General features: G+C 35.5%; 1 protein-coding gene across 1 annotated transcript in view; it reads right to left on the reverse strand.

Moving 5' to 3' along the window:
* Window positions 1–8,357: 8,357 nt before the first annotated feature.
* The window catches only part of LOC125670525 (disks large-associated protein 5-like), a 39,154-nt gene continuing 28,376 nt past the window's right edge, over window positions 8,358–19,135 (reverse strand). The window contains exons 16-18 of the mRNA XM_048905735.2: window positions 16,279–16,413; window positions 10,951–11,051; window positions 8,358–10,203 (exon numbers count right to left, since the gene is read on the reverse strand). Coding sequence (XP_048761692.2) covers window positions 10,102–10,203; window positions 10,951–11,051; window positions 16,279–16,413 — 338 coding nt within the window. The 3' untranslated portion in view covers window positions 8,358–10,101. The remainder of the gene's footprint in view (window positions 10,204–10,950; window positions 11,052–16,278; window positions 16,414–19,135) is intronic.

Consider the following 19,135-nt stretch of genomic DNA (forward strand, 5'->3'; position numbering starts at 1 on the left):
GAAATAATGAAAATATACTGGCAATAATTTGACTTGCTTTTAGCCCTAAAGCAGGTCATAGTGCACCAATTAAGCTGAAATGGAAACTGAATCTGTATTTCTCTGAGGGGAAGGTTGTGACTACACTTGTGGACAATACCTGTATCTATAACGGAAAAAAAATGAATAACTGCTTGACTTACTTTTAACCCTAAAGTAGGTCATGGTGCACCGATCCAGTTGAAATGTAAACTGTACAAGTTTGTATTTCTAAGAGCTGAAGCTTGTGACTAAATTTCAGGACAATATCTATATTCGTAATGAAACAAGAGGCCCATGGGTCACATCGCTCACCCGAGCCACCTTGGCCCTACCGTTGTTCAAGGTCAACACCAAAGTATAACAAGGTTTTGCCATAAAGAATCTATATACAAAATATGAAAGTCCTACCTTAAATAGTTCAAGAGATATTAGATAAGTCAGATTTTTCTTAAAGTAGGTCAAACTCCAAGGTCAAAAGATCAAACACCATTGTGTCACAATGTCTTGCCATAAAGAATCTTTATACAAAATATGAAAGCCCTTCCTAAAATAGTCCCTGATATACTTAATAGGTTATGTTTTCTTAAAAGTATGTCAAACTCAGAGTTCAAGGTCAAAGGGCATGATATGAAATGAAAGGCCTTGCTAAAAGAAACCTATATACAAGATATTAAAGATCTACTTAAGATAGTTCTGGAAATATTGAATAGGTCAGATTTTTATTAAAAGTAGGTCAAACTTCCAGGTCAAGATCACACACTATTGGATCACATGAAAGGTCTTGCCGTATGGAATTGCTTGTATATACAAAATATAAAAGCCTTAGCTTATATAGTTCAAGAGATATATTTAAAGACATTTCCCCTATATATCAGCATATAAAACTTTGATTCCCTATTGCCTCTTTTCGTAATGTTTGCATGTAGGAGTTATCGTTCGTGTGGGACGGTATCTTTGAACTTCCGGTAAAGAGTATACAAAGCACCCAAACACAAACATTTACATTTTATGGTATGGATTCGCTTATTAATGCATTACAGCCTAGCCATTATCTCCTAACACTGTCGTTGAACACATCACAGATTTCCAAAAATTGCAAATACAATTTTTTCCTCGAGAAAGTCATTTAAAAGTAGCAACAAACTCAAAGTTGCACAATGTTGTTCATGTGCGGGACTCGGCGGTCGGCTCCATTCAAACAGATATACACATCAGACATTAAAGATTATAAAGAATTTGTATTCAGGTTGGCCCAGGAAATTGAATGCATTTCCAAAATCAGATCCACCCCTTATGATAACCTTCGATTTACTGCGCAGGATTATTTTGCGTACAGTTGAGGTCTTATTAGGCCTAAAAATTGATCGCTGAAGATTGTATCGGAGGTAAAATTCTACAATAATGTAATATATATCAAAAAATTAAATGAAATAAACTGAAAATATCATAATAATCACAACTTATTCTCACATTAATGCAGACTTCTCCTCTAGCCCCCAATAAACATTGTACGCTGTATGATAAAGTAACTGTCGATTCTATAAAGAATACAAAAGTAAGTGTTTGGCAAACACGGACCCCTGAACACACCAGAGGTGCAAGCACTGAAGATCTTGTTTGTGAACACAGTAGTAATATTTAGTTAGTAGGGATGACAATGGGTGAAAAATTGGTAACCAATTAGTCATAAATTCTTTTGACCGATTACAAGTAATTAACCAGTTAAAACTTAAAATTCTCAATTACTGTATTATTTTATTTTATTTTAGCTTCAGTTTTTTTTAATTCACTGAAAAACAGTATGATGAGTGCTTCGATAAATAAAGACGTGAACAAAAACCGCATGATAGCAAGAATATTTGTAAAAATTCAAAATGTTAACTTTTTGCAACGCCACGCCAGAACGGTGCATCATATGATTATTTTCATTACAATATTTGGCATCGAGTTTATGTTAAAGAAATAGTTCTATTGTCTTGAAGTTTGTTTACAAGAATTGCTAACGTAGCGAAAACCAGCTGTTCGGACGGCACACGGCACTAAAGTTACTCAGGACGTGCGAGTCTGTACTACATAACACAGCTGACATTTCTTCTCTTTCTCTTTTAAGTATTACTATGCGTGAAACATTGGGAAGTAACTCCGAAATATGATTTAGTCTGACCTCCATGATTTTTAGGCGTACCCCCCCCCCCCGCCATTTTTATTTTCATCTTCCAACTTTGTATAATATATCTTTCTCTGACCAGAAATGTACATGCATGTTACTTGTCCTCATTACATATTATAACGGTACGAATCATTGAACTGATTATAAAATCCATGGGGAAATTATACTGGCAGCGTCCACTTTATCTGTGTGTTACTAGTACTGCTTGGTAGTTTATTTTACGCAAGCATTATATAGAGCCTGACTGGGAACTTTCAAACAGGTTTTACTACAAAATGGACTATAATTATCGGTATTGCATGCAATTTTACTTTGAAGATTATCAAATCTGATCAGTCATTAAACAAGAGGCCCATGGGCCTAGAATCGCTCTTCTGATACATTGTAGAAAAGGCAAAAATTCTCACTAACAAAGATTCATCAATTAACAAAGTTTGATGATGTTAAGTCAAATAGTACCTGAAAATTTAAATGTAACTGTCCAAAAGTAGGTCACGGTGACCTACTTTTGGTCGACACACTGAAGACTCAAGATGCATCAACTGACAAGTGAAATAGTATTCAAATATAGCCGTGAAATTCCAAAGGAAGGCCACAGTGACCTACTTTTTGGTCGACACACTCAAGATGCATCAACTGACAAAGTTTGATAATTGAAGTCAAATAGTATCTGAAATATTCAGATATAAACGTCAAATTCCAAAAGTAGGTCACAGTGACCTACTTTTTGGTCGACACACTCTGAAGACTCAAGACCCATCAACTGACAAAGTTTGATGATTGTAAGTCAAATAGTATCTGAAATATTAAAATATAGCTGTCAAATTCCAAAATTAGGTCACGGTGACCTACTTTTTGGTCAACAAACTATGAAGACTCAAGATGCATTAACTGACAAAGTTTGATGATCCTAGCTTTCATAGTGTCCAAAATATGCATCTAAAATTGAAATTTGAATGTCTGCAAAATTCAAAAAGTAGGTCACTGTGACCTACTTTTTTAAAATTATAAATAAATATGTTTTGAGGCCTCTAGACGCATCAACTTACAAGGTTTGATGATTCTAAACCTCTCGGTATCTGAAATAACAACCTAAAATGTATTCATAAATGATTAGCCATAAAATTCAGAAAGTAGGTCATGGTGACAAACTTTTCACATGACGCAGTTCAAGGTCCCATGATCCATCAACTGACAACTTTTGATGATCATAGGCTCAAAAGTGTCTAAGATATGCATCAAAATCCGTTTGATAAATACCTGCGAAATTCAAAAAGTAGGTCACCATGACCTACTTTTGAGACAACATGATATTAGGTCCTAAGATGCATCAACTGACAAAATTTGATGATCCTAGTCCTTATACTAAGCAAAATATCAAAGTTTTAACAAAACAAAATTTAAGGTCAACTTTGAAGTGACTTTGAGACCACACCCTTTACCCCAGGATGATGCCTTGAACAATTTTTTATCTACAACCTATCCTCATCCTTATGCATAAGTTTGGTGATAATTTTCTCAGTGGTTCTTGAGAAGAAGATGTTTTAGCAACCACTACTTTTGTTTGCATTTTCCTAATTATCTCCCCTTGTTAAAGGGTCACAACCCTAGTTTTAGTGTAAATGAAGGCCCTTGGGCCAAGGATACCCTGTGACAAATTTGACAAAAATTGGCCAAGGGGTTCTTGAGATATAGCCCTTTTCCCAAAAAGTTGACGCACACCGCACGCCAGACATATGACTAGCTCTTTGAGCCTTCGGCTCAGAAGAGCTAAAAAGTTAATATTTAAACATCACCTAGACTTTTGAATATTACCCCCCCCCCTTTTTTTTTAAAACACATTTAATACAAGCACGACAGTATTTCTTTACTACAAATAACACGGTCAGTTGGTTACAAATTTTCTATTCGGTTAGCATTTTTTTAAACCGAGTAATCGGTTAACCGGCTAATCGTTGTTATCCATAGTATTTAACACATGCATATACCAAACTTTGGATACATACCGTTCTTGATTATTTCCCCTTTAAAGGTAGCATGACCCTTCATTTGAACAAACTTGAATCCCCTTTACTGAGGGATGCCTTATGCAAAGTTTAATTGAAATTGGCCCGCTGGTTCTGGAGAGATTTAAAAAAATGTGTCACTGTATTTTTGTTATCACTTCCAAGGGTGCTGCCCTTCATTTGAACAAAGTTGAATTCCCTTCATCCAAGAATGCTTTTTGCCAAGTTTGGATGAAATTGGTCCACAGGTTCTGGAGAAGTCGAAAATGTGAAAAGTATATAGACAGGCGACGTACAATCAGAAAAGCTCACTTGATCTTTCAGCTCAAATGAGCTAAATAAAGTCCGGAAAGCTGTTTTACCTACTTTTAGCCCTACAGTAGGTCACGCTGCACCACTCCAGCTGAAATGGATACTCACTCTTACGCTTCTTGAGGGAAACGCTGTACATGCATATGTTACGGAAACAATAGGCACATGGGCCACATCGCTCTTCCCTATCTATTCACATGTAAAACTTTGATCCCTATTGTGGCCCCAACCTACCCCCAGGGTCATGGTTTTAACAAACTTGAATCTACACTATGTCAAAAAGCTTTCATGTAAAAATGCAAACTTCTTTGGCCAAATGGTTCTTGATAAGATTTTCTAAATATATTTGTATGTAAAACTTTGACCTCCAATTGCGGCCCCATCCTACCCCCGAGGGCCATGATTTTAACAAACTTGAATCTGCACTATGTCAGGAAGCTTTCATGTAAATGTAAACTTTTCTGGCCCAGTTATTCTTCATAAGAACATATTTAAAGATTTGCCCTATATATTTGTATGTAAAACTTTGATCCCCCTATTGTGGCCCCATCCAACCCCCAGGGTCATGGTTTTAACAATCTTGAATCTACACTATGTCAGGTAGCTTTCATGTAAATCTTAGCTCTTCTGACCCAGTGGTTTTTTTTAGAAGATTATTAAATGACCCAACCCAATTTTTACATTTTTGTGATTATCTCCCCGTTGAAAGGGGCATGGCCCTTCATTTGAAGAACTTGAAAGCCTTTCACTCAAGGATGCTTTATATTAAGTTTGGTTGAAATTGGCCCAGTGGTTCTGGAGAAGAAGTCGAAAATGTGAAAAGTTTACAGACAGACGACGGACAACAGGCGATCAGAAAAGCTCACTTGAGCTTTAAGCTCAGACGGGTGAGCTAGAAAGTCCGGAAAACATGACCTCGGATGGACACACGAACGTCTGACGACGAGCATTTTAAAAAGTTAGAACCACTGGATCAGAAAAGACAACACTTATATGTGATAACTTCCTCAATGAGTGGAGAAACAACATTATTCAAATCATAGCCCCCCGGGGTAGGATGGGACCACAATAGGGAATCAAAAGTTTTACATACGATATATTTTCATAACATCCCCTTCTCAAGAACAACAGGGCTATAATTAGTCATACTAATAAGCAAACATCCTCAGGTAGTGCAGATTCAATTTTGTTCAGGGGGAGGGGGGCTTCAGTAAGGGAACAAATTTTTATATGGCAACATATATGGATAAATCATTTTTCTATAGTGCAACAGTACTATGATTAGTCATATCAATAAGTAATGCAGATTCTAAATGGGTTTTCTTCTTCAAAGCATGGCCCCGGATTGTAGGATGGGGCCTCAGTAGGTAATCAACGATTTACATGGTAATGTATGGGGGGAAAATCTTCTCAACAAGCAGCAGGGTTATCATCAGTTATATTTGATATGCAAATATCAGGTAGTGCAGATTCCAATTTATTCAAATCATGGCCCTGGAGCTAAGGAGGGGCCACAATAGGGAATCAAATTTTGACATGGCAATGTATGAGGATTTTTAAAGAAAATCTTCACATGACCAAGTTCATTAAATCAGTCATATTAATATGAAAACATCCTCGGATACTTCAAACGAAAGCTCCTTCAAATCATGACACCGGGGGATGTTATTTGCCTCAATATGGGATTAAAATTTGACATTAGAATACATGTATATCTAATCTTTGAAATTTTTCTTATCAAAACCCTCTGGTAATGATTAGTCATACCAATATGCAAGCATTCCAATGTAGTGCATAATGTAAAGGGGGGAAATCTATAATAAAAAAATAAGTCTTCAGATCATCAAAGCCTGACATAGTCATCTCGAAGCATCCTCATGTTGCGTGGATTTCATCGTCGGATACCCAAGGGTGATCGCATTTTTTAAAAATCATCACATTGAGTAACTTGGGTATCCGACGATGTGTGGATTTAAGTTTGGTAAAATCATAACCCCATGGGACTTGGTTGGGGCCATAGGCCTGATATGGGATAAAGAGGGTGAAAATCTTCTGATGACGAATAGCAAGGCCAAGGTGACCAACGGGGCCCATGGGCCTCTTGTTTAAACGATGGGTTCAAATTGTGGACGATTTTTTTTTTACTCCTTCCACTTCCCTTTTACTATACAATTCACTCATATGAAAACAATAATAAAACATCAGTCTTTGATAATCAAAAAAAAGATTAACATCGATATCAACCATTCTATGTCTATGCATGTTCTTTCGACAATTTCTCCGATATCAGAGAGTATGAATAAATTTTAGTTCTAAAATAGCATTTTAAATATCAAATTGATATGAAAATGAGATCACTTCAATCATATTTGTATGTTGTTATACGTTCCATTTGAGAAGTTTTCATTCGTGTATGGAAGGTGCCACAAAAGTAGATCTATGTACAGCGCTAACAGCTTTAACAGTGACGGTTATCAGTGTTAACGTCTACCTACACGGGACTTACGTTTTTGAAGTCATATCCGAAAGATTCGTGAGGAAATGTTTTAATCGTGCGACAGTTGCAAGATTTTTGTGCAGGATTCTTTCAATATAGTCTTCAAGTCCGTTGTGTTTTAAAAGTCAGAAATGTTAGTCTGTCTTGGGATGTTTCCGTGTTGACAGATCGTACCAAAGTACGGAGTATGTTCTATCTCAACGTTTTTCATGAATTATGCAAAATTATTTCACTACAGCACACAAGCTGTTGGCGCGGACCTTCAAAATGATTGTATCCAATTACAAACGAAATATTCATCACAGTCTGGGTGGGAAAAAAAACCCCAACCATTTTGAGTATATGCGTAACGGAGATAATGTCGCAGATCGTTTGACAAGACATTTCAGTCACGGATATCTTTACTCATGCAAGATTGACATGAAAAGGAACAGGTGTAAAAAGTTCGATAATCCTAGCCTTATAAGTTCTGTTTTTATCTGACCCACAAAGTGCTGACAGAAGCACTGCACCATACCACCCACCTATAATGGGCGTATAGAAATAGACTTGGTATGGCTTGCATGTCACCTCTCAATCCAGGTTTCATCCTTCTTCTATATACAAGAGGCCCATGGGCCTTAATGGTCACCTGCGAATCGTAGTCCATATTTGCATTTAAGCCTCAATGTGGAGTCGTTTGTGTACATGCTTATGATTTTTTTTTAGAATATGCATACCATTCCTTTTCAATTACAGAAGGAAAACTTTAAGTTTGAAGCATATAAATCATTTTGACCCCCCCCCCCCCGAAAGTCTAAACTCGACCCATGGGCCGTGAATTTCACAATTTGAGAAGAGGACATCAGAACCATGCATTTTGTTTATCTCTCATAACTGTGAAAGTAGATAAGAAAAAAAAGAAAAAGATATTGATACATTTTCATATATGGCCCAGGAATTTCTCAATTTAGGTAGAGCTTCATGGACATCATACTCATGCATTTAGTTCTTTTCAAATATATATGGGATTAGAGAAGATTTTCAAAGTTTTATACATTTTCCCTATATGGCCATATCACTCACCTTGACATAAAGTCACTACTTGGTCTGTATGAAGTATGAGTCTTGAATGCTTCTTGAATCTTGACATTAGACAAGAATTTTAATTTGTCCTTGACCTTGTTTCAAAGTCATAAGACACCATATGGCCACAAGCATTCCTTATACTGAGCAAGAGTCTCTAATGTCACTCCAGTACAAAGTTATAACAAGACAAGTATTATCATTTCTAAAAAGTTTACACACATAGCAAGCCATCCAAAGGCGTTATGGTAAGCTCACCAACAAATTTAAAAGCCATATGAAATAATGGATGTCAAAAATTACTTTTATTGGTCTGTTATACTGACATAAAAACCAAAGGATCATATAAGCATATTTTAATCACAATACACATTATCAGTGAACATTATAGCTTTGATGTTTGATTCATTGATCATGATACAGTGAAGAAATTGTAATGAAATAGCATTATACACCACTGGTTACTAATATATATGATCATAACATACAATATTTCTGTATTGTACATAGATTAAATACAAGTTTAAATGAAAACACAAATGTCAGTAAGCTCAATTTTCTACTCAAAAGATCTTGTACTCAGATTGAGCATATATATTGTATATCAAATCATGAAATCTTCCCGAAAAAAATTTATTTTCAAGATGAGGCCCATAATTATCTACTTTACAGGCAATACAACATTTGATGTTTATGAGAAATGAATGAAATCTTCCAAGTTTTTTCTTTATTTTTTTATTTTAGAGAATAAAGACTTCTATTGAAATTCATGTATGTATCTTATTTAAGGATACATGCTACAAACAAACTTGATTTCTGATACATCTATTAATGAGTAAATTATTATACAAGTTTGAATGAAATATAACGAATTGAGACTACTGCAACAGGAAAGGAGAATACAGAGTAATGTACATCTAACAAAACTAAGGGTTATATTGTCATAAAAACCTACATTTTCTTCAATTTTTTAACATAACATCTGCAACTATTAGAGCAACACCCCCCAACCCCCAGACAAAAAAACACTAAAGCTGTCCTAACGGGACTGATACCCCCTACAGGGCACCACACATTGGATGTGGCAAATAGTGAATTTGTGCTCATTGAAGAATAAGTGGTTTTTAAGATATATACTCTAGATAATGACAATGACAACATAACACACCTTTAAATGGAAAAAAAATCTCCATAACTTCCTTGAATGTTAAAAAATCTCAATCAAAATAGCAGGTGCACAACTTCATTATTCATGCAAGATATATGCAAAGTTTTAAGGAGGTATACTGCATTGTCATAATGGCTAACTTCCTTTTAAAACATGAATTAAAATATAAATATCAGCAATACATTGTATATTCCTTTTAAAATTTGATTGCTTAGCTAGGTAGCTTTGTCGATTAACGTGTCGACTGCTGATCTGTAGATCACGATTTTGAGTCCAGTTATTCAGATTACTTTCTACGAAGACTGCATTTTTGACTCAATAAAGTAAATTTGAAAGTTTTCAATTTTAACATATTACTGTACCTATCCTCCATTTTTCATCCATATAAAATTTTCTCTAGTGTTCCATTCATCCTTAATCATATCTGTTCATTGGTGTTAAAGGTATACAAATTATGTCTATCAATGGATGGCTGGACTTGGTGATTCCAGTATATCACTCCTAACTTCAGTTGGTTTTTTTGGGGGTCTTAGTGTGTGTCATAAAAAATATACATAGCAATCCATGTACATGTATCAAAATTATATGTTTGCAGCATGCATCCATAGAGATAAACAGCTGACTAACTTGCTCAGTTCAGAATATAAAACTCGTACATGCTACACACTCGTTCTACACAAAAGACACAAAACATGAAAACATCCATACTCAGCCATCCTCACAATGCTAATACTATAAAAATGTGAAGAAGTTGATAAAGAGAAGGTAAAAGACAGCAAGAAAATGTCTGCCAGCACTACCGCCCTCTACATTCATTCATCCACCCAGCCCAAGGTTCCTTTGTCTGTATGGTCAGCCTTTCTCACGGCGAGAATGAGATCAGCGTACCCACTGCTACATCAGCAGGACTCCTCACTGGTGGAGTCTCACTGAGATTGGGGGGAGTGAACAGTAAACTTGGCCTCTGAAATCAATTTGTACTGCCATTTAGAGCTTCCATGTTATCCCTTATGATGAAGTGGGCACAATAATTAAAATCTGTGCAGATTGATTTAGGCATAGAACTTTGGGGTGAAAATAAGGAGTTATGTCTCTGTGCATAATTAATAGCCATACACACAAACAACATCTCCTATTCAATAAACTCCTTAAGATCCTACTTAAAAGCACACTGTACCTTATGTAATATATAAAGCAAATAGGGAAGATTAAACTACACACAATTCTATTCAAATGGACTTTCCATCAATATAAGTTAAAAGTTACACAGCATACATTATTTGTTTTAAAAATCTTTTTTTTCTTCCTACATTGATCTTGTTTGAAATCTCATCCAATTATAACCTATACATGTAAATAAAACTATGTAAAACTGTAAAGTACTCACTCAATTATATCTTCTACATGTAAATAAAACTATGTAGAACTGTAAAGTACTCACTCAATTATATCTTATACATGTAAATAAAACTATGTAGAACTGTAAAGTACTCACTCAATTATATCTTATACATGTAAATAAAACTATGTAGAACTGTAAAGTACTCACTCAATTATATCTTCTACATGTAAATAAAACTATGTAGAACTGTAAAGTACTCACTCAATTATATCTTCTACATGTAAATAAAACTCTGTAGAACTGTAAAGTACTCACTCAATTATATCTTCTACATGTAAATAAAACTCTGTAGAACTGTAAAGTACTCACTGATCTTGAGGATCTGGTGACTGGTGTGAGGGCCACATTCAGATCAGCAAACTTGGACTCTGTATCACTTGGAATGCCCGAGTCTGACTCCTGGTCGTTTACTACAATAAACACAGAACTTCACCATTTTACACATTTCCATCTACCTGTATCTAATGTGGACAAAGCCAACCTCAATGAAGGTCATAGGTAGGTGAGGTTATGACTTTTAACTCTAAAAACTGGTCAATCATTTGGAAAAATGGATCACTCAGCATCTGACGCATGGATTTTAGTTATATCATTAGATGTAAAAACTGAAAATATAACCCAGTCCAAAATCCTGCTCCAAAAACTGTAAGCGGGTCAGCAATCTGATGTTAAGCACCAAATTCAGCATCTGAAGCCAGAATAATAAGATATAATTTCCATGCAAGTGTGGTCTCCATCAAAATAAGTTCAAATGTTAGACAGCATACATTATAAATCTGTGTTAAACTTTGCACCCCTTGTTGTAACTAGACCCTCAACAAGGGGATTTGGTCCTAAATCACCATTTCTTATTGCTATATTCTTTACATAAACATGAACAATATTAAAGGGAGTTACACCACCATAATAAGAACAAATGGGAGGCTGATTCATGATTTTTTGGATGGCTAACAGCATCAAAGTTGGGTGGGGTGGGGGTGGGGACTCATGCATATTGTCAGATATGCAATAGGTACATCAAATTAGTTTTCTCACTTTTATATCATAAGCTATAGCGATGTAACATAAAATGATTTAAACTATATAGAGCAAAATACGAGATCACCCATGGGTATCCGACAATGCTGGAGTTATTGACATTAAGAACTGCAATTTATTCCTTCATGTACTGATATCAGCTAGATGGATTGGAATTGAACTAAAAATAATGTTCCCATTGGTTTTCATCTCTTATAGAGCTCACACTTTCGTTTCAAATAAATTTGACCAAATCTTTAACATTATAATTCATTAATACATTAAGTGTAAAACTAAGTAGATTGAAAATCAACTTAGAAATTGGAATTTCAATCCTATGTTTTCAAAGGAAACAGCGTTGTGGGTTTATAAAAGCAAGGGAATTTTTTGTTTTTCACTGTTGAGATCCACTCATTAATACACATAAAGATCAATATTTTCATTTCTACCACTGATTTAATCCCCCCCCCCCCCCCCAAATATTTTCAGAATGAATATTTTTTTTTAAAACACGGCTTTCGATGGACCCCCCCCCCCTTTTTCCCTTTTTACATTGGCATTATACTACTGTAGCGCATTTATAGTGCCATAACTTAACCTCAAGCTGGGCTAGTTTACCCGAATTCACCAGTCCCATGAACATGCCTATAGATTATCAACTTATGTCTGGATGCAGTTTTGTAAGATCTTAGTACAACAGGTAATTGTGTCATAATAAACGTATCATTTTGTCATTAAAAAAGTAAATAAAACTTCAAATCACTGACTGACAGAGCACCGTTGCAGACGTAGATATCCGTCACGTCATCAATGTTTGAACAGATCGCTTTTTCTTTTTTCTCATTTACCTTCTGGAGTTGTTTTTTTTTTGGGAAAAATTTTAATTTGTAATCCCACTGCATGCATTACCTGACATATACATTACACAGGGCTGTGTTACAAACGGATGTGCGGATCCAACAATATATTTTAGACGTAAATTGATTTAATTCTTGTACTGCATGCATTTATAAGCATGCTCAAGTGTTTACATAGGCATAATAACATAAAATCATGTCTAAATCACAATTCTTATACACTATATGTTTAGAATTCATAGGTCTGATACGCAGACAATCATACTAAATGGTGTTTATTTTCATGGTCCAGAGGCATGCTCCAATACAAAACTTTGATTACTGAGAGATATTGTGATAATGCACATTTGTTCGATGCAGGTAAGTATAGATACTGAAATAAACATGCACAATTGAAAGAAATATTACTTAAGGTATTCCATGTATAATGAAAGGATAATGAACAATTTTGAAGGATTTAGATCAACATAAAAGTTTATTATTAAATAATGATGAAAGTGAAGCATATGAAATTCACATGACTGGTAAATGATTAGAAGCTGACATTTTTGCACTTAATACTTTTTGGAAGAGTTGTCTGTCCTTTGTAAAAATAAGAAAAATCTAATTTTCTAAAAATGTGTAAGGTCAATGATTAATTTTATTTCATATTTTCATAAAAAGAAAGTATATGTAACTTTCTACCAAGAGATAATTATGAAAATATAATTTGTTTTTAGAATATTGTAATAAAACCTGCCTTTTCCATATACTTCAATGTTAAATTCTAGGTGAAATAAATCAGGCAGTAAACAAAATTTTGAAAATTCCTATGGTGGATTATTTTTATTTGAAGGACCCTTCAAAATGATACCATAATTACAAATATTCCACCATCCATTTATTAGATATGAAATATGGTCATTATACATTGAATACCTTAATGAGATTTTCATGAATTTTGTGGTAACAACGTCATATAAGCGGGTGAATGTGACGTCATTGATACAAGATTTCCCCGAAATATGTCTATATTTAGAACAACTAAAAGGTCAAGAGTAACAATAGAGATATGTCAAGTTTATTGACTGAATTTAAAAATATGTAAATTTGGGGCCAATTTTGGCCCTTAGAGCCCCTAGCTCTCTGTAATACTGTAACAATACTGTATATAATTAAAATCATTAATGTTAGAAACAAAATTATTCAAATCAACTATGTAGCTACTAGGGCTGCAACGAGTACCCGAAATAACCGAAAACCATGCATCGTGTTGTTCGGGTTCGGTTCCATTTTTCCGTATTTCGGTTCGGGTCTGGTTTTTAAAATAGAACCCTTATAAGAAATCCGTTTAAACGAAATGTCATCAAAATCCTCAAAGGTGGCTGTATTTTGATCAATTGTTAAATGATGGCATTGTTGACAAAACTGTAAATAATGACAGTATAAGTAAGATATGTCAGACACATTGAAAATACGCCACAGGAGCAACATCGTCAATGACAAAACATTGAAAGCATGGATGGAAACGAGTAGAACTAGAAGTGACAATGCTGTTTCTGTTACCATGGATGTCGAGTCTAAACCTCAGTCCATGTCCCCGAGTAATTATTGTGACAAAATACAACAAAGTTTTGATTTTAATTGTATATTAGATTTTTAAAATAGTTATATAAACCCAAACCCGAAGTAATTCTTTTTAGAACCAACCCGAACTTTTTTGGAACCGTGACAGCCCTAGTAGCTACATTTTATGAAAAAATGAGCATTTCTTGATGTAAAAATTCTTGAATAGGAATACTGCATTTCTCTCTTTCATATGTAGGGAGTACCTTCCTTTAAACATAGTGTTTTTTAAACATCATTTGCCCATCGGACAGTGATAACAAAATTTCAGTGCAATACCTGTATCCATAATGAGAAAGAGTCCAGGAAACTATTTGACCTACTTTGAGCTGTAATGTCAAAACTTCTAGCATAGTAATACAACAATGCATCTAAATTATTCATGATCATCTACATTTCACAGTTTATTGACTTGGTTAAAGACCTAAACCTACTCATAAATTTGTGTTTTTTCCTGGTCTAGTGTTTGTATCTGAATAGTAGTTGATTTCCAACCATTCCTATCCTGGTTCCCCAATTTTCCCTTTTACCATAACTTACATAATAAACTTTGAATATTGTTGTGGTCCAGTAATTTTTACGACCGGTAGGGGACTATGTATTGCCATGCAATACTCTCAGAATGCTTGTAGAATGTGTCCATAAAACAAAGATAACTCTTATATAATTCGTAAGATTAATCAATCAACAAGAGAAACGGAAAAATTACCTAACTTTCTTATCTTGTAGTGCTAAAATAAACCTTCATTTAAAAAAAGAGAGAAAAAGAAATTCCGACTTGCGATCACATTTGACTTGCAATTAGTTTTAATAACCAACCATTTTATAATAATCCAAGGTGTCTTTCACAATTACACCTGGTACTGAACATATCTCTAACATACAATTTTCTGAGTTGCCCAAGAGTTGTTTTCCTTTGTTGAACTCTTAAGTGCAGTGTCAAGTTTCATTCCAAAACGCAATTTCTGAAGTTGCCCAAGAGTTGTTTCCCTTTTCAAATGCGGTGAAATATAAAACATGTTTGTGTACACATGCAATGGGAACAAATATTTATCACAAGTCATATATTGCTTCCAGACCTGTCTTCGCAGAATACTACCAGGCTGTCCAGCACTCTCTAACAAAAAATAGGGGCTAATTTTAGGGCTAAATTCATGAAAATTTATGGCCAAAATTAGGAATTTCGTAACTAAATTAGGGCAGTTTTAGAGATTAAAATGGTCTTACTTTCACAATTCTGACAATAATGAAACTCACAAAAAATACTCTCTGTGCAGGAAAGTTGTCTTCTGGCTATAACCTTAATGGTCACATCTTTGTCACAAGCAATAAACAGCTTAACACATGGATTCACTGGTCAAATTTAGTTTGAATGCATACAATAGAAATATATTTAAAAAAAAAAAAAAAAAAAAAAAAGGAATTGTCAGAGGAAATTAGGGCTTTTAAAGGATTTCCCCTTGAATTTAACATTTTTAAAGAAATTTTAGCAAAACTAAACAAAATTAGGATTTTATAGGAATATTAGGGCCGCTGGACAGTCTACTACGCATCTTCTGGCCAAATATCACACCAAATGAAAAGCTATACCAAAGGACTAACACCACTCCTCTATCACAAGAAATAAGGAGAAAATGGCTGTCGATAGGGCACATATGTAGAAGGCACCCGACCTCCATCCCAAGGGTTGCATTGAGATGGACACCAAGTAAGAGAAAGAGAGGAAGACCAAAAGAGACCTGGAGGAGATCGCTGGAGAAAGAAATGAAAAAGAACAACTGGATATAGGGTCAGGTCCAGAGATGGACACAAGACAGACTAGCATGGAAGTCTCTGGTGATGGCCTTATGTGCTGACCAGCACGAAGAGGATTAAGTAAATAAGTACATATTGCTTAAAGGAAGATCATCAGGTACCTGAACTGCTGGGAAACAAGGTAAATTTGAACTCGATGGGGCTGAGAGAAAATTTTAAAGAAGATGTAGCTGGGACTTCTAACTCATTTTGACATACCTATTGTATTTGAGGCATCGATGTTTGAGATACTAAAGTTCAACACTTACTTGACAATTTGAAAGTTGGGGAGAGACGAAGACATTGGGGACATGATTCAGTTTTAGTATATTTTGGAAAGAAAACAACGAAAAAGTGTGTGTACCTTGTAGACTGTGGGGAGTTGGTGGGTATCGAAGACAGGACTTGTCTTTCTCTTGCAGTGGACTACAAAATGACACACTCCTACGTGCTGACCTTCTTCTTGTCTGCTTCAGTGTAGATTTCACAGCTTTTCCACCTACAAAGAGAAGGGATATGTCACTCCACCGTCGCAAACCACGGGTTATTGTTTCGTTCTAGTGAAATAAAATGAAACAATATGTGGTTTGCGATGATGTCACTCTAGTCATTTTGTCTCCTATTTCTCTAGCTGCAGAAATGTAGCTCTCAAGGAGAAAAATTGGGATAGATTCATCTGTTCTAAAACCATTTGATTTATGTCCTAACATTTCCTGTGCACAATTCTGGCAGGTGTTACATCTCAGCATTTTTACATCATAACCATAAATTTTTTGCTGACCATTAAAAATGCCTTAGTTAAGCATTGGAAACATTAAAAATGGGGAAATAAAATTTGAATATTTTCAGTCCAAATCATGTTCATGCCCCTTTAAGGTAGCTCCATCCTAATGTAATGTCATAGGTTTTACAAAATATTTATTCAATTGAATTTTGTGCATGATAGAAATATATAATTTGGAATTTCATTAACTAGGTATAATAAAATTTGGTAAACTATTTCATACTGATTTTTTTTTATATTTTCTATAAATAATAAGTCATCTATATCACACAAGATGTGTTTGTGAAACACTGATGCCCCATATGACAGCAAAATTATTATGGTACCCAAAGAAAAGTCTAATATATATTCATGTGAAATACGAAAACACTATCATTAAACAGGCCAAGGTTAAAGTTTTGTCAAAATTAGGTCAAACTCCCAGGTCAAGGTCATGAAGTCAAAAATTTTGGTACTGAAAGGTTTTGTCAGACGGGATACACATGAGAAATATGAATGCCATTATCACTAGACATTCAAAAGTTATGACCAAGGTTAAAGTTTATCAAAAGTAGGTCAAAATCTAATCCAAAATTCCTCCAACTCTTACTCTTACTCCCGCTTTAATATTGTGACATGTGCAGGAGAGAGTCAGAGCGCACTCCATATTGAAAAGTGGGAATTCAGCAACACCAGCTGGTGTCGCTGCTTTACCTACCTCTTACGACTTTATATCGCGGACCTATCTTCCAAGACGCGAGAATTCAGTTATTACAAATAGGTCATGATTAGTGCACATGTCACAATATAAAAGTGGGGGTAAGAGTCAGAGGAATCTCAGATTAGTCAAACTTAAAAGTGAAGATCACAAGGTCAAATGTTTTGATACAACAAGAGGCCCAGGGGCCTTATAGGTCACCTGAGTATCATGTAACAACCTTCCAATGTTTGAATTAGGTTTGTGTTTAAATATAAGAATTTTACTTTTGGATGGAAGAAACATTGAATAGCTATGTGGTCAGCCCCGCCTTTGCACCAGAACCCCTGACCCAGGGGCCATAAATTTCAGTTTTGATAGAAGCATCCTTGATCATCATTATCATACTATTAGTTTGTCTACTTAATACCCAGCAGCAGAGGAGAAGATTTTCAAAGAAATAAAATGCATTTTCACTATATGATCAATAGGGCCCCACCCTAATACCAGAACCCCTGACCCAGGGGCCATGAATTTCACAATTTTGAAAGAGGCATCCTTGCTCATCATAACCATGCTATTGGTTTGTCTACTTAATACCCAAGGACAGAGAAGAAGATTTTCAAAGAAATAATGCATTTTCACTATATGACTTATAGAGCCCCACCCTAGCACCAGAACCCCTGATCCAGGGGCCATGAATTTCACAATTTTTAACAAGAGGTACTGTGAGCAATGCTCACTAAGAATACCCCCTGCTTACCCCAATCTCCCAAAGGGTGTTGGTATAGGTATAAACTACCTCTTTTCTGAGTGTTGCTACTTCGATGTCCAGTGCGCATGACCTTTGGACCCCAAAATCGATAGGGAACATCTTCATCCCATGGGTAGTCCATATGTATGATATGGTGACTGTAGGTGGAAAGGATAACGCTTTAGAGCCCGGAAACCATATTGCTACTTCAATATCCAGTGCGCATGACCTTTGACTTTTTGACCCCAAAATCGATAGGGATCATCTTCATCCCATGAGTAGTCCATATATATGATATGGTGACTGTAGGTGGAAAGGATAACACTTTAGAGCCCGGAAACCATATTGCTACTTCGATGTCCAGTGTGCTTGACCTTTGGACCCCAAAATTGATAGGGAACATCTTCATCCCATGGGTAGTCCATATATATGATATGGTGATGGTAGGTGGAAAGGATAATGCTTTAGAGCCCGGAAACCATTGCGTCTACAGACGGACGGACAGACGGACAACCCGATTCCAGTATACCCCCCCACAACTTGTTGCGGGGGGTATAAAGAGGCATCCTTGCTCATCATTACCATGCTATTAGTTTGTCTACTTAATACCCAGAGACAGAGAAGATTTTCAAAGAATTTCTACATTTTCACTATATGACCAATAGAGCCCCACCCTAACACAAGAACCCCTGCCCCAGGGGCCATGAATTTCACAATTTTGGTAGAGGGCTCAACGCTCATTATAATACGCCAGTTTCGAGATACGAACTCTTTTGTATAGGAGGTGCATTTAGTGGAACTTTGAATGCCTAAGTGGGACAGTGTGGATATACAGCCAACGAGGAAGACGATGAAATGTATTAAAAGCGGCTTCTCTTTAAATATGTAAATGTGGGAAATACTAAATACTAACGAAAGAAATGTTTTACCGAAGTGGAAACATACAAACAATGTCATATTTGCAAGAAATATCTTGGATATGGTACTTATGAATAGCGAAATAACGT

This window comes from Ostrea edulis, chromosome 4 (genome assembly GCF_947568905.1).
Source record: "Ostrea edulis chromosome 4, xbOstEdul1.1, whole genome shotgun sequence".
Classification (NCBI taxonomy): Eukaryota; Metazoa; Mollusca; class Bivalvia; order Ostreida; family Ostreidae; genus Ostrea; species Ostrea edulis.